At 49.1% G+C, this 16,170-nt stretch overlaps 1 protein-coding gene across 1 annotated transcript in view; it reads left to right on the top strand.

The window, feature by feature from the left end:
• The first annotated feature begins 1,845 nt into the window (after positions 1-1,845).
• The window catches only part of LOC122395917 (transcriptional activator cubitus interruptus-like), an 87,439-nt gene continuing 73,114 nt past the window's right edge, over positions 1,846-16,170 (top strand). Inside the window, exon 1 of the mRNA XM_043393884.1 lies at positions 1,846-2,105. Within this exon, the coding sequence (XP_043249819.1) occupies positions 1,846-2,105 (260 nt within the window). The remainder of the gene's footprint in view (positions 2,106-16,170) is intronic.

Genomic DNA, 16,170 nt, shown 5'->3' with positions numbered 1-16,170 from the left:
GAAAGATGTCTTTTGTTTTTAGTCTGCACTTTTGATAATGGTTAGATGACAGTTTCGTTTCACCCCGTGAAAGTTGATCGAGACTCGCGGAGCCATTTAAAATCTCGGCGTGGAAGCCGTTGAAAGAATCCGTCGGGTCGATTGTCCGGTGTAAACAACACCATCGGGATCCACTAATCGTCCCAATCACCGGACACGAGCTCGTCTATATATCCTTGACGGATAGTTTCTCCCCCTGGAATAGTTTCGTCCTGCCCGTTGCGTCGGGCGCGTACTCCCTTCCCCTTGGAATGCGCGTCCGCCTCGTACGCCTTCGCGTCCGAAGGGACGGTAGAAGGAGCCGAAAGGATCGGAGGTGGGAGTCAGGGACGGCTGGTGCTAGTTGAGTTGTCGAGCTGACACGCGTTCTCCGTCCCGTTCCAACCTCCGTCCCAGAGAATCCTCTCTGTCCGACCCATGTCCCCACTAACTCCTTCCCTGGACGGTCCTCGTCGCTGGATTCTTCCCACCATTTCGTCCCGAGATCTACTCGAGCCCTCACGATCTCCCTCCCTCGTATTTACCGTCGACCCCCTCGCTTCCTTCTTTCCTCGTTGCTCGTGGAACATCGGCAGGGGCGTTCGTCGTTCGTCTATCGCGCTCCCTCTCTCTCTCGATCATGAGTTTTCCAGCATAAACGATCCTCGTCGCACGCACGCCCACCCGAGAACGCACGACCGCAGCCAGCAACGTTCTCGTCCTCCGTTCGTCGACGCTCGTGCTGCCGCTGCTGGTGCCGGTGGTGGTGGTAGTTGTGGTGGTGGACTCTCAGTACCGCCATACCCGCCAAAGCACGAGCACCGGTGATAGCCCCGCACATGCGTCTCGTCCCGCGGATTTTTCAAACCCGCAACCCCCGACACCGATCGAACCCTCGAGAGTGGCTTCTCTCCACCCTCGTGAAATTTTTTATAGCCGATCGACCGAGGTGGACTCGTTTCGCGGTGACGATCGTCGCGAGGAGTATCGTCGTCGGTACGCGTAGGAGTGGTTGCAGTTCGGGGTGGTGGACGGTGCGACGTTGATCTGTTGTGGTGCGCGTGTCATGGTGCGACGCGTGAAGATATCGGGACTGTCCGATGGTGAAGGGGATCCTGGAGCGGTTCTCCGATGACTCAGTGGAAAGTATCAGTGGACAGTTCGGTGGGGTTTCGTTTCTCACCGACTCTTGACAACTCGTTAATCCTACCGTCGAATCGCCGGTTACGCCGCGAGCCGATAGATGATCGTCAGGACTAGAGTCGTTCGCGGACGGTGGGCTTAGGTTATTCGGTTTATTTTAAGACACCCTCGAGGAATCGGCCGACATCGTCGGCTGCTCCGAATCATCCTAGTGACGGTTCTCGAAACGAGCCAACGATTAACGCGAATCACGGAATCAAACGAGAACGAGCCTTATCGCCGAAACAACAAGAACGGAGGAACAGTCTTCCCGAAGAGCCCATCAGGATTGGTTCTCGCCAAGCCGCCGACGGGTTCACCGTCGGAAACCAGAGTCCCATAGGAGCCGATCCCGCCACCGACGACGAAGATGTAGACGTCGAGTGTCTGGATAGCTCGGAGACACCGTCAGCTTCCAGCTGGAACGTAGCACGGTCGAAGAACGTTACCGTCGAAACGATCGGCGGACGCTGTTCGTCGAACGGTGACGATCTGGCCTGTTCACGAGCGGACTATGCTATCGTGGATCAAAAGTCGTTCGCATCGTCGGGCACGGGGTGTCAGACAGGACGATCTCCTTTGATCCTGGACGAGGAGGCCGCCAGCTCTTTGGCCCAGTACCTGGCCCTGGCTAACAGTTACAAAATGCCGGAAAAGGAGGTCGCCTATCATCAGGAGGCGTTCTCCCTGTTGCCGCCACCGCCGCCTCCGCATCATCCGCACTCCGCCTTCCACGCAGCGTTTCATCCGCACCCGCATCCTCATCCGCCGCCGCCATTTCATCCTCACCATGGACCTCCGCCTCCGCCGCACCCCGCGGCTGCAGCTGCCGCCGCCTGGGAGCATCACGCGGCCGCCGCAGCCGCAGCAGCCGCCGCAGCCTTCCACGCGCCGCCCCCTCATCCGTAAGTTTACATTTTTATCATTATGGAGTATCCTCAACGATCATCAAAACGGCTGCAACTAGCCAACAGAAAGGGAATGATCTTCCACCAAAACAATAAGAAACTCCTTAAATCAAGTTTAGAATCGCGTTTGATGCGTATTGATATAAAGTGGAGCAGACAATGACTTGGCATAAATATAATTATATATCGATCATGAGATCGCTGAATGCAAAATCACTGATAACTCGTACGACTGCTACTACTCCAATTTTTGAATCGATCGAGGTTGTAAGCTCTTCGCGAATTTCGGAGTAAATTAATTTTTACGTCCCTAGAAAATCGCTTAGGATGCTCCATCATTCTATACATCTGCATGTAGCTCTAATTTTCGATTGTCTGATCTAATAATTTATCGTAATAATCATTCTCACATCTTTTCCGTTTAATGTTTGCTTCTTGGAGTATACTCCAAAATATCTCTTGTTTTCGTCCCATTTACGTAACAGCCACGAGCAAGAGCAATGATAAAGCAATTTTACTCGTCTCCGATTGAAAATTGGCCTTTCAAATAGTTTCGACACGGTATGAAACTAGAAACAGACCCAAAACGAGTGTTACGTGCCTGTCTAGATTACATTCGCGCAACCCCTCGGGCTAAATCGTCCGTCGGAACATCCTTCGTTGAACTTTGCATGGTGCTATTCCCGCTGTCTGTCGCTGTTCCGTTGAACCAGTCTCGTAAAACGCGGCGAAGAACTGCGACCGACAGATATCGCGAACTTAGTTTTAGGCATCGATTATGTAGATACGTGCTACGCGAAACGCGAATACAAAGTAGGAAGACCGTAAAGTGCACCTGATCGTAAGGGAAGCTAGCAAGGTGGCAAGGCAAAATGGTTCGATTAGAAATATTTTGTTTCTCGTCTGTTGAAACGATCCAAGGATGCCAAGGATAAAAAAATGTAGTCACCATATTTCGTAATTTTCTTAATCCGACTAATCTTTATTCGACGCGCGGTACCGTTTTGCGCGAGCGGCAATATGGTTGGCGATCATCTGCTGTTAAGGGATGGTCCGCTAGCGCGAAGCAATCTTTATCATCGCGTCTCGGTAAAGATTTCTCCGCGCAAACGATAATCGCGTAACAATGTAATAAATTGAAAGACGTAACTGGACGTTTGCACGCGAATGCTTCCACGGCATTCGTTGGCGCAGTCTGTTCGGTAGTTAACGCGATATTTAATTCAATTACACATCCGCCGCAGCATTTTAACCCGAGACGCGCACAGAAGCCGGCTCGGCGTGGCGTCCGACGATTCCTTGACGCGCGAACGTGCGTCGAATGAAAGTTAACGAGGCAAAGCTTAATGGCGATCTCCTTGCGGATTTCATTCGCCTCGTACCCCCTTAATCATCGCCTACGGTCGCGCGCTTATCTATTAACACATCGGTTTGATTCATGAGCCTTAATTACTCGTAATGAAACTTGCCGAGTGCGAGGTCACTCGGAACCGTCTTTCTTAAGTTTCCTCGCGGATCGCGATAGGATCGTTCCGTGCCGACGAAAATCGCGATGAAAGCGTTTTCCGCCGCAAACCTAGAGGGGGAGAATGGTTTCTCGGTGGTGAGAAGCTCGCGTCGCGAGAGAAAGGGGGCTTAACGTCTTAATCGAGTTCGTTAAGGCTCCTTCGCACGTTTTCACGTTCCGCAAACACGACACGCTATTGCACGCAACGAGATTACCTCGACGACTTGTTAAGGCTAGCCTGACGGGCTCGCGGAAACGTTCCACCAACGACCGACGCCGGGGATAATTAGACGTTTCTAAACGACGTCCTTAACCCTTCTCATGCCCGATACACGAACCTCGTCGATAGAATTCCCTGAAACTTCTACTATCGTTTGGAATTCGACGCGTGGGAGCGCGTATCTCGAATTCGATTCCTCTTATTTGTCCATCCGATGAACAACCCTTTGGGGGGTATTGAAAATAGAAAATATAAGATGTTCCACCGAAATTGTTGAATCTGAGATTTGGATAAACTCTATCAAGAGAGGTTAAAAAACTGCACATACTTTTATCGAATCTCTTCAAGTTAGAATATATATTCGCGCGATTACATCGATCATACTCAACGTAAATTACCAACAGCTAATATTTTCGCATCCTGACACTTTAAATATAGAATCTGACACCTGTCCAACTGTAAGTTTTTGTATGCCTGACATACTCGTCGTACATGAATGTACTTACAGGCATCTTTTACATTAAATATCATTGGTTCTGCCATCGTGTATCTGCCCGTCCACTATTTTAAAACCCTGATCGCCAGAGATGCCTTCGACGGTTAATAGTATTCCGAAACAGCTCCGTTCGATAAATCCTGAACATTTTTACACCTTGTTTTTCTAAAAATGCATTGCTTCTTTATTTGAATTGCGTCGATGCTCCGATACGGAAGTCGCGAGGAAATACGAGTCCCGATCGAGCAGCGACGGGAGGCGTAAAATTCACGATCCGCGTCGGGCGGAGTTTCCCGTCGACTTCCTCCGCGGATATTTTCGTCTGTTTGCGAGGATGCGAGAGCCGTGCGATTTATTTTTGCCTTCGGCGTGTGTTTTGCCCCGTCATGGACGAGACGGCATCGTCCATTTCGTTCTCCGTGACGAGGCTCGATCCAAATGTCCAGCGGACTGGGTCTTGGTTGAAAATCAACGTCGACGTTTCTTCCTGCCTCGTTCCGTCGAGTAGAAATATTTAGAAATATTTATATAATGATTAAAAGGGACGCATACGCGAGATGTTGTGATTTCGAGTCTATTGGGTGCTCGTGTTTCAATTTTCTAATTACGTAGGTACAACGGTTTATCGTTAGTTGCAAACTTTATGGCCAGTGCCTACTGGAACATCGTTTTCAAGAGTTGATATCGAGACTCGCTAGCGAACGCGCTAACGAGAAGGTAACATTTATTTTTTCACACGAACGCGCAGAAACCGATTTTACGAGATAAGGTCCAGCACGAAGGCTCTTCCGTTTTCTCGTGCGATGTTCTTATTCCCGTTTGTTAAAACACTAAAATCCTTAACAATTTTTTACAACCGCAGCCCCAATCCTTTCCTTCAAAGATCACCGACGTCGCGAGATCTATCGATCCTCTGTAGCCAATTGCAGTAAGTACAGTCGACTGTGTTATTATCCCACGCGATGCACAATCGTAGAACCACTTTTTTCACGAGCCACGAGTCGTTCGAGTCTCCTTAAGGGGTTAGTACATCCTCGTATGGAAAAAGAACCCATACCATAAAAATGTTCACGAGAAAACTCTGCGCTTTGACATTTTTTAGTGCTCGCCACAACTTCCAATAAATTCTTATTTAAGAGTCTCTTCTGACCCACGCGTGAAAGCTCGTTCTTTAAGAATGCGTTTCTAATATGTGAAAGTAAAGAAAAAAAAGTTGCAAAATGAAATGAAATTTTTTAGCCAACGAGGATATCCTTTTAACGCGAGTGTCGTTTTATGGATAAACAATTCCCCCATATATTCGTCGTAACTACTCATAGTTGAATGGGCGTGCGTTGAACGGTCCGACGACGATTCATTCCGGGACACGACAGGCCAATGATATTTGCATTTTCTGGCACAATCACGCCGTTACTCATTACCCGGGGCTCGTTGCTCGTCGACAGCGTCCAAGGAACTCTGCGCGGACACTTCCTGCGGACCGGTGAATGCGATCCAAGTGCTCTTGCCGATTGCAAATGCCGGACGGCCATCGTTTCCCTAGCAAACGCTCGCCGTGTAACACTCGCCGTGCTGTCTGCGAACACGTTATGTCCGTTGCACGCCGCAATACCTATGATTTAAGCGTTCGTTAACGCCGTGCCTCGTTCCGAGAAAAATGATGAATCGCGCGGCGTGGGTGAATCGATTTTAGAAGATCCTGGATTCCGTGCGCGCTGCGTTTCTTCCTCGATCCTGCCAAAGTCCCGGACAAATTGCTTTAAAATTATTCTCAGTATTTTTGCGCGTCTTATTTGGGACGCGAAACAACCGATGAAGTTTCTTCGGAGCTAAAACGCCCACGCTGCTTTACTTCTAATTTACAAAGGCATTGTAAAGCGAGATTAACTTTGCCAAATTGCTGATCCGAAGCTAGTATACCGATGGGCTTTATTATGCCCGTTAAATCTGTTCGTGGAATTTTTCGCGCGTAGACGCGAGGAGAAGATGGCGGTGCGGATAGTCGGGTGGATTCATCTCGATACTTCCTGGATCGCGCGCGATCCATTAAAAGCCAAACAAGTTTCGTTTACAGCTTCGTTCCGTCGTGTTCTCGCGAACGAGCGAAAAATCGCGCAGGCCATTACGATTCCCCGCGCGAAAGAACTTGCTCCTCGAGCACGAAACCGAACGCATTTCCCCGGCCATCGAAGCCTGTTCTCCGCGCGCGATCCGACCGAAAACCCTAAATAATTGAACCGTGCCCCGGCCAGGGGACCCCCGCAATCGGTTCGAGCATCGACATCGAAACCTCTCCTCGTCGCACCTTTCCGTCGAGCGTATTTCCAGCTCTCGGACCGAAGAAAAAGAGCAGCGAAAAAATCCCGAATCGATTCCCCCCTTATCCGTGGTCGAACGCGAGCATGGAAGCTCCAGATTCCCGGAGAACTCGAGCACCGGATCGGTCGTAACGTCAGGTAAATCGGGTACCTGGTCGTCCTTAGGAATTTTTATCGCGACCTGGCCCCACGCACCGCTCGTGGGAGGAAAATCTGGTCCCGCGCAGACAATGAACGCGCGATCGTCGCCTCTCCCGTTTACGAATCTCTCGATCGCGTGGGCCCCCAATGTCCGACGACCAGCGGAGAAACAAACGCGCTACCAGAACCGCGATTTTCTTATCGGCGACTCTACGAGGACGTTCTCGTCTCGATCTTGCAGCGTCGCGGGCATTTTAACGAGATCTGTTTTTCTCGTTTCGCTTCCCAAGAAACCCGAGAGAGGTACGATTACGTCGGGCTGTTTGGTCAGTTCGATTTGCTTAGACTTCGATAACGATTCTCGGACGATGATGCCACGTTTCGATGGTGTCGTAGGAACTGGAGGAGTTGCTATCGGTATTACGATTAAACATTACTTAATAAAATAATGAAATTGTGCCCCTCGATTCGGAATGTTCCGGACGTACCGAAAGGGGGAAGGACGCGATCCACCCCGTCTACGGGTATTTGTTCGTTCTCTTGTTACCGGTTCGCCTAAGGGTTCGCCGGGTGTCTAGGTGGTGGTGGGTACAAGCCGTCCCTCGCGCCACAGTGTATAAAGATCACGGTGTACACGGGGCTCGGTATCGTCCGGTATCGTATCGTGGTCGGGTATCGTGTGTCTCTCCGGTGCTCGTACCGCGGCCGTGTACAACGCGCACCGTGGCGTTATGAATGCCTGGAATTTATCAATGGACGGCGCGCCAATGATAAATCGCGCGTGCGCTCGGTATCGGTCCGCGGCTTTCTATTCGCGCGAAAGGGGAAGAAAGAGAGCCGGCCAAAGGGGAACGGGGAACAGAGCTTACGCTAGGGAACGTCTTCCTTCGACGAGCTCCTACCGTGTACATCGCGATCCCGCCTCGCTGACAAATCGGCTCCCGTTTTTACTCGCGCAACACGCCTCGGACCTACGCTCCCAACCGTACACGCAACGAGCATTCCTTAAAAATCGACGCGCGATTCCCTTGAAACGGACCCTTCAGTTTTGGAGCAACCGAGGATTCTGAAAATCGTTTACGAATTTAAATTGCAGCCTTCCCCATTCTAAATCAATGTTCACAAATGCATCGAAAGTATAAAGTATTCTTAAAACGAGGTTCGATGCAACGCAACGAGAACGCAGACACGAGAACGATCAATCGAGAACGCTCGAGCCACGGTTCCCACAATTAATTGTACTGGTTTTTTCAACCTTGTCCCATGCCACGGGACAAGTGTGCTCATCAAACCAATAAGGATTCATCGGGTTTCCAGCGGTTCAGAGAGGGGAGGCGCGACTTTCACGCCGGTCGGCTGCGACAACTCGGTCCGTCCGGCTCGAAAAGACCTAATCGCCTTAACGAGACAATTAGCCGATGATAGCCGCCGATAAATCCCGGTTTGTTTTGTCTGGTTCGCCGTCGTTGTCTCTTGTGGCGCGATTGCCACGGCCAAATATTTCTCGCGACTCGTTCCGATTAATATTTCCTATCTCCGCGGCTTCTCCGTTTGATCGTCGACGAACGTTCGCAGAAACGAAATTATAATCTGTAAAATACCGACAGCGAAGACGGTACAAGGTTTAAATAATGTTTATTATAAACCGCCGAGACGACGATTATTCGGGTATCGCCGGTCGACGTATCAATGGGAACCCCGTCTTTTCTTACGCGAGATAATAATAACGACAGTGTGCAGATAAATGTTTTCCTCGCGTAAACATAAAACAGTTTATAAATGAAAGCGAACACCGAGTAGGTAAATCAGCGAGGTATAATTACGTTGCGACGGTTTCGTAGTGAAAAAGGATCGATGGATCGCGAGGTCGCGGGCTGTTTTGTGGGGAAATATTGTAAGTGGGAGAGGCCGGGACCCGGAACACGCGGGAAACGTGCACGCCACGTGGCCAGACTTTCCTTGGCCAAACAGATTTATGCCGGCGTGTTGTCTTTAGTCCGCAAACACAGGAACACCGTGCTGCAACCACTTCCGCCCGCTTTAAATCTCCGCCTCGTGCGCACCATTTCGGAGCAGAGGCTTCCACACGCCGGGCTAATGTACTCGAGGACGATTCACGGGGTTTGTTCGACCGACTAGGTAGCAGCCAAACGAACCGTGGCGCCGAAAGGGAATTTCTGCGTGTTTGCACGCGGCGCTTGACGTCGTTTCAAGCACCGAGGTAGAGGCAGGCGTCTATCCGCTTTGGTAACTAAACGTAGAGAAAAGAAGTATCAGGTCCTTCGTAAACGGGCTCTAGAGAGTACTCGGAATGTATAGGGCGATTCTGCGCTGTTCAACTTTGCCACACTTTTGTATACGTTTAACCTTTACCCAGTTGCGTGGGAGGGCATTTCTTTCGAGTCACGCTATACGCAGAGAAAAGAAGCAATCGTCGATCCAAATAATAGTTGTTAGAGGGTGAACAGGTATGGAGAGTGATGGAGGAATCTCGAGTCGTCAAAGTCATCCGGAAGCCATAGAATGATCCCGGTGAAAAGAAAACACGGTTCGAAAGGGGGAGCCGGGTGAATCGATATCGAGGTTTGGCTCTGTGAAAATAAGAAAAAGAGGATGACCGTTTTCTGAAACAACAACGCATCTCGCGCGCGCGCGCGTAGGGCGACGGGAAGGAAAAGGAGCGCGGTCGAAAGTGAATAGAATCGAGCTTCCTCGAAAAGCGCGACGTCGAAGGAGCCCCGCGCGCTGGTGCATAAACAACGTCGTTGCCATGGAAGCACGCGCAGCTCGCATAAAATCTCATAATGCCCTTGTCCAAACAAACGCACGGTGGCAGTGTTATGGCGTTCGAGAATTTACCACTCTGAAAAGCAACGGCCCTCGCTCGCGCGCGCGATCCAACGAGAGAAAGAGAGACGCTCGGGAGTGGCCAGAAGAGAGATCTTGGCGCGTAGGAGCGGTACTCGAGTCCGCTCGTTTAAATCCAACTACAAGGTAAACCTCGCTCGCCCTCCAGCTTCGATCACGCCCCGTTTCCCTCCGATCTTGTATCGAGCTGCGAAGCTTAATCCGATTGTTGTCGGATTGTCGCGCATCCAGCCGCGGTCGCTGAAACGTCACGAACGGGAAACGCTCCGGATTACGGGGGATCTATCGCGGGATTCTTCCGTTCCTCTGAAAATCTACCAACCTTAGTTAGTTAGAAAAAATTATAAAATGGCCAAGTGACCGAACATTGAAGTTACTCGCGATCTAGGCGATAGATTCGAAGGAGACAAAGTTCCAAAGGGGGTTTGGAGTTTAGAATCGAAGATGGCGAGAGAAGAAGGGCTTTAAAAGACCGATCGCGAACGAATACGCGGAGAAGGCGGAGAATCTTCTTAGAAACGGCATAAAGATAACCGCTCTATTCGAGGAGCGGCGAAGCAACTGGTAATCCGGTGCCCACGATCCGACGCTATTGACTTCTGTCCACTGTCAAGTTAACGACGCTTAATGACAGCTGACAGAGGCGGCGGCGGGCCGGCTCGGGTTCCTCGGAGTTCTTTTTCCACGTGTTCACGGCCCGTGTAATCCTTCGTACCGCGGAAACCATAAAATCGCTTGCCCGGGACGACTCGGATGCCACGACCCGATCTTCCCCGTGCTCGTTCTCGATTTTATCATCGATCCCAGCCCTGTCGGAACGCCTGGTAATCGCTAATGCCCTCGATAGAGGTGTCCAACCGCTTGAAATATTTGACCGCAAGAAATTCGAGTCGGCCACCGCCACGAGCTCGTTCGATCGAGCTTAAAAACTCGATTGTTCGAGTCAGTTCGGAAGCATGCTCCCACTAAATGAAATTCGATGACGGGGTTAAGCCTTTTCGTTTCCGACGAACATCGTAAGCATTGCTTTCCTCGTGAGCATAGAAGGAAATGGAGCCTCGCTCTACTTTCGACGAAACGAACGGATGCAATAGATCATCAGCGTGTAAGAAGAAACTTCTTCGCGATCGTCTCTTTCGATTTTCGTGCGGTCGCGTCGCAGAAGATAACTATGGGAAAATCCGCTTTCCGTCGAAATGCGTTTCCTCGATAAAACTCGATGAAAAATCTGCTCGATCGTCGTGGACCGCATTCCCGTGTACGCGCTTGGCGGCAAAGCGAACCAGTGATAAGAGAAACGTATAATAAGACGTGATAATAGGATCGCAATAAAGATATGGAATGCTACGCGACGTCGGAACGGAATGTATTTCGCTCGTTCCACAATACATAAAGTCTCGCAGAAATTTCTGTAAACCCCTATACGACTAGCGTATAACTCTAGAAAAAGTGAACGCTAAAAAAATCCAAACAGTTTCAAGGATTCGAAAATTACGATATAAATTTTCGAATCTATGCGTTCGGGTGTAAAATTTACGGCGGTTCGCGTTGCATCGAGCTTTCTCAAACACGTTTCCCTTTTTATTTCTCACGATACTGCAAGTACGGATCGTAAATTTGGCACGGTGTACGTTTAGCCCGACTCGATTTTTTCTGTAAATATTTTGCTGTTCGAAATTACGTTAATTAGAATATCATGCAATATAATCGATAGCGAACGTTCGTACGAATCGTAACAATCTTTATTCGACGCGTATAACACGTTCCTTTCGTTCTGGATACAGGTTTGCGAGTTTTTATTATTTCCAACGAGCAGAATTATAGAAATTCTTTTTCACGAATGTGTCTGCTTTAATCGTAAACCATCCTCCGGAACGGAAGAATATTAAATTATTTGTAGTCGTTTCTGGGTTTGAGAAGAAGTTGGACGGAAAGCGAGTTACGCCTCTTTTTGCGAGATCGAAGAAATCGACTGCTCGTTTTTCCTGCAAAGTTCCTCTCCATGCTTTGCGGCCGCTAGCGCACTAATCGAGCCATTAACTTGGCCGCTTTAATCTTTCGTTTCTACCCTCTCGGCGCGTTCGATTTCCTTCGTTCTTGGAACAGAATAAATGGTTCGAAAGGCCTCGAATCGATTCCATGGCAGGATGCGAACGAAGGCTAGAAAATGTCCAACGTTTCAACAATCGGGACCATTCATTTTGACCCTCCATCGTGACTTGTAATCGCCTGTCTTGGAATATCATAATTATAAATAATAATTTATACAAAATATCAGTCCAAAAACTACGACTTCGTATTGGAATACTCTTTTAAATTTCACAAGATAAAATTTATGAAAAATAGTAAAAAAAAAAGGATTGAAATTTGTCGACAACTTATTCGACGTTCGATCAGAAGAAGCGGTTACGAAACGTCGATTTTTCGTTACGCGAGAGGAACTTTGCCTGGTCGAAAAATATAAAAATAACATCGATGGACCGATCGACTCCGTGTTCCCCGAACGCCGCGCCTCGAATCGGAGATCGAGATACGGAAGGCGATTCGTGATCTTTGTAGGAGCGAGAGATTCGATGCTGCGGGAGAACGCCTGAAAAATCCGCGTCCTAAACCAACATCTTTATGGACTCGGTATTTCTTTCCGGGGCCGCCTTATTACGTTGATTTATCGCTTTGTGTTCCTGGCACCATCTGCCTCCGTGGCCCGGTCGGATCTATAGATCCTCGAATCCATAGAAGCCGCGTTCTTTCAGCGGCACACTTGCTGGACACGGAAATCCATCTTCGTTCCAACAAAATTTATTCCTTCGCTCTGTCGCGCTGATTTTAGAGACAAAGAAATTTTCTCTAGAAACGGTTATTAGTCAATAATATCGAGTATTTTCAAGCACGATTAATCAAACGATTGAAACGTCTCATCTTAGTCGTTTCGGTCGAGATCGAGCGATACGAATTAGAGTTGACACACGCTTAACAACCGCGCGAAGGTGGCAATAGGAAAATCGTTTTTGTGAGCTCCTTGGACGGTGGAATCTCGAGTAATCGGTGAAGGGTATCTCGAAACAGAGTTTGGCCGCGTTGTGAAAAGGGCCTAACAGATATCGAGATGCGCGGCCGCGCGGATGGGCGTGCATCCGATTATCTTGGTAACTCAATCTCTCCTCTCGAGCCTAGTCGTTTCTAGCCTCTCGGCTCTCGAGATCTATGTGATCACGCGCATCGAAGGAAGTAGTGTTTTAACAACGGTAGCGTCGCGTTCGTTTCCGAGAACCTTTTAATCGTTGCTTAAAATTCTTCTCTGGACTACCATCCGATCGATCAAAAAATTTATTCCAACGAGAGTCGCTTTTATCGAAGCAGCGATGGAACGTTTTAAATTTCACGTTCAATTTTCTTTGGAATTAAATGGTAGATATTTGTAATATTTTCAAACGAACCTGCATATAGGAAGGAACCGATTTCTGAAATGTTCGTTAAGAAAAGGTTGCTCGCGAGTCGATGGGGCCCGTGTAGGTATCGAAAACAGAGATGTTGGCATGAATCACACCCAGGGTTTGCTTACCACGTGCACCGTGGAATTATTGCGTACCTGCTTGCACGCGTTCATCTTGCGTCGTGCACCCACATTAACCGGCCACACGCGCCAAAGTGTGCGTGTGCGTGTGGGTGCGGGCGATCACTTTGTTGCCTCGACCCACGCACCCTGCCCATCCCATGGGAATCTCCACTCGTCGGAATCGTGCGAGTTTCTGAATACCGTTCGAAATTGCATTGTCTTTTAGGCAACAACCTGCTTCGAGCGTTCCTTCTTTGGACTTTTGATATCGATCTGAACGTCGATTTAGAAAAATTATTATCGCGACTTATCGGATACCCAGGCGAAGTCAGAATCCGTTTTAAACATTGATCCGTTCCGTTAGCTCGATCGAGGAGTTTAAAGCTCTCTCGTTGAAACGTCGTGGATCGCCATCGGGCCGATAAACGCAGAACTTTTGGTCTGGTATCGGACTGCGCACGAAACACGTTCGTATAATTGGTGGTCGGGATGGAAATATTTCTCAACGAATCCCGCTTAATTCTGGCCTCTTCAAACGTCCAGCTTGATGAGAAACAGAGCTCTCCTCTGAAAACCCGATCTTCTTATCGGCGCTCTTGAGGTTCGGTACACGAAAGGGAATAACGGCGTACGCGGAAAGAAGAATAAATTCGAGCGTCGGGCATTCGGGATCGTTAACGCGACCATTGCTAATTGGCAATAAATAATTACGATCGTTCCTTTGAAGCAAACTGGATGGTCGTTGGTCAGAGAAACATGTTGCTCGGCGCATGAACGGTGGCTGTTCTTAATCGGAAGAGCAAACTTTGTATTTATTTATTCAAGTGGGCTATAATCCTCTCATTACAACCATTATTGTAAATTAAAAAGAAACGTACACGTGGTATTTAAGTTAAACATCGAATCGAATTTCGCAAAAATTAACCATACATAAACCGTGTACCCTGTGAAAAATTCTTTAAGAAATTCGAAGCAAAGTATATGAGCGACGATAATTAGAACTGTAAAAATTTGTCTGCGAAGCTACTATACAGTCCATTGTTTGACAAGCGCAAGAACGTTCGTGAAGCCGATCGGAACGACTTCGACGTCGTTTCCACGCGATAACGACGGTAATCGCGCAACATCGCTCCAGGACGTAGGTGCATTTGTATGCACGAGAATGCATCATATATAAGAGGGCTGCAGGTCCAAAGCTGCGTCCTGCGACTAATGCATCCTCCCAGCAGGTACTCGCGATCGGTATATCTTCATCGTTCTTCGAGGTAGGGAAGATCCGCGATAGAGCAAATGAAAGTAGAAAAGCGATTAGCGTGCGATCGTTCGGATCAAAGCAGACGTTTCGAAGCGACAAAAGAATACTTGCAATCGATGAAAAATTGAAACAGGAGCTACTCGTACGACATAACAATATTTTGCACGAACTTGATTCCACGGGAATTTAGCTATTCGTTTGTCGATCCATCGATGCTGGCTCGAAGTTGAAAATATCGGTCGAATTTGTTGGAATTGCTCTTCGAAATCGCGCGTAAAGTTAGAGGAACGACGTTCGCGAGCAAATCGTAAACCGTCGTGCCCGATTGGCTCTCGATCGTGTCCAGCTATCTTCCAGGTTAGCTCGCAATCGATCGATCGATCTCGACCCCTTACAGGGCCCAGCCGATCCACGGGGCCTTTTTTGCCAGGCCGTAGGGAGGGTTCGAAGGTGGTTAGGCCGAGTCGGGAGGTAGGTAGGTATCCACGGTAGGACGATCTTTTCGAAGGCAAGAGGCCAACCGGAGGAGGAATCGCGAGGAGGAACGAAACGGAGCGGAGCGGAACACGGCGGCGGAGAGGTCCGAGGAGAGGGCAGCAAGCTGTCCGGATCGATGATGCATGGTACCAGCAACTCGGTCGTGCTACTCCCTTGCAAACTTCATCTTCGTAGCTGCTTCCACCTCCTCCTCCTCCTCCGCCTCCCCCACCCGTGGCTCCGAAGCCTCTTTATTCTGGCGCCGATCCGCGGGGCCGCGAACTCGGATACGTGGAAACGGCAACCGGATCGGACACGGATTTCGCCGAGGTCTTTCATCCCCCAGCGTGTTCCTCCCGACGTTCTTAAGAACCTTAAAGCGCAGGAAAGATAGAAAAATGACCCCTCGAGAACATTTTCTTCGCCGTTTCGCTACAGAAACTATTGCGTTCACCTAAAAGTGACCACGTTCCTTTCTCTATCGCCTTTGTGTTACGAGAACAATTTAAATTTTTGCAATCGTACCGGTGATCGGTAAACGCGGTGGTTTGTTCTGGTCGATGACGTTCTCCATACCGGTTTTCCGAGGATTTCGCGTTCCGAGATCCGACGAAATGTTCCAGGTTGGCCGTGGCACCCCGTTCTCTTCGCCTTTGCTCTTCGCGGCCGAGGAATACCAACGATAAACGACGATCGTTTCGGTGCACGGGCCGACTGAGTAAATCTAGGCACAACCCTCTGCTCGGATAAGATCGCGGTGCGGCCTCGAGTAGACGGCGGAGTTAAAGGATAATTTAGTAATTACGGCCAGATGCTTGCCCCCTGGCTAACCTCCACCACTCCCACGAGCATAATCGCGTGTGCGCGCACCGCCTGGCCAACACACGCGCGAAATCCACGAGGGTCGTCAATATTTTTACGCTAATTTTAACAAACACGAACTCGATCGTTCGTCGTGTCAATTTATTCGGACGAGTTAAGACAATTCGTCGAGTTGTCACGATAGATTCGCGTGAGACCTTCATCTTGAAATCGAGAAAGTTTGTGGGTATCTTTAATCGTGTGCCACAATCTTTATTCGCGCGTTCACCCACGTACATACGCTCGCGTCCGCGCGGAGTCGCCTCCAGCATAAAGATCTCGAGAACCGTAATCGTAGGAAACAGGAAATCACCTGAATCTAAATATCTTCAACTCCCCATCTTCTCTAATCATAATCGAATA

This window comes from Colletes gigas, unplaced genomic scaffold (assembly GCF_013123115.1).
Source record: "Colletes gigas isolate AHSC1104 unplaced genomic scaffold, ASM1312311v1 Colletes_gigas_Sc00001, whole genome shotgun sequence".
NCBI classification, from domain to species: Eukaryota; Metazoa; Arthropoda; class Insecta; order Hymenoptera; family Colletidae; genus Colletes; species Colletes gigas.
The sequence above is the reverse complement of the archived record's forward strand: the minus strand, read 5'-3'. Positions and strand labels throughout refer to the sequence as shown.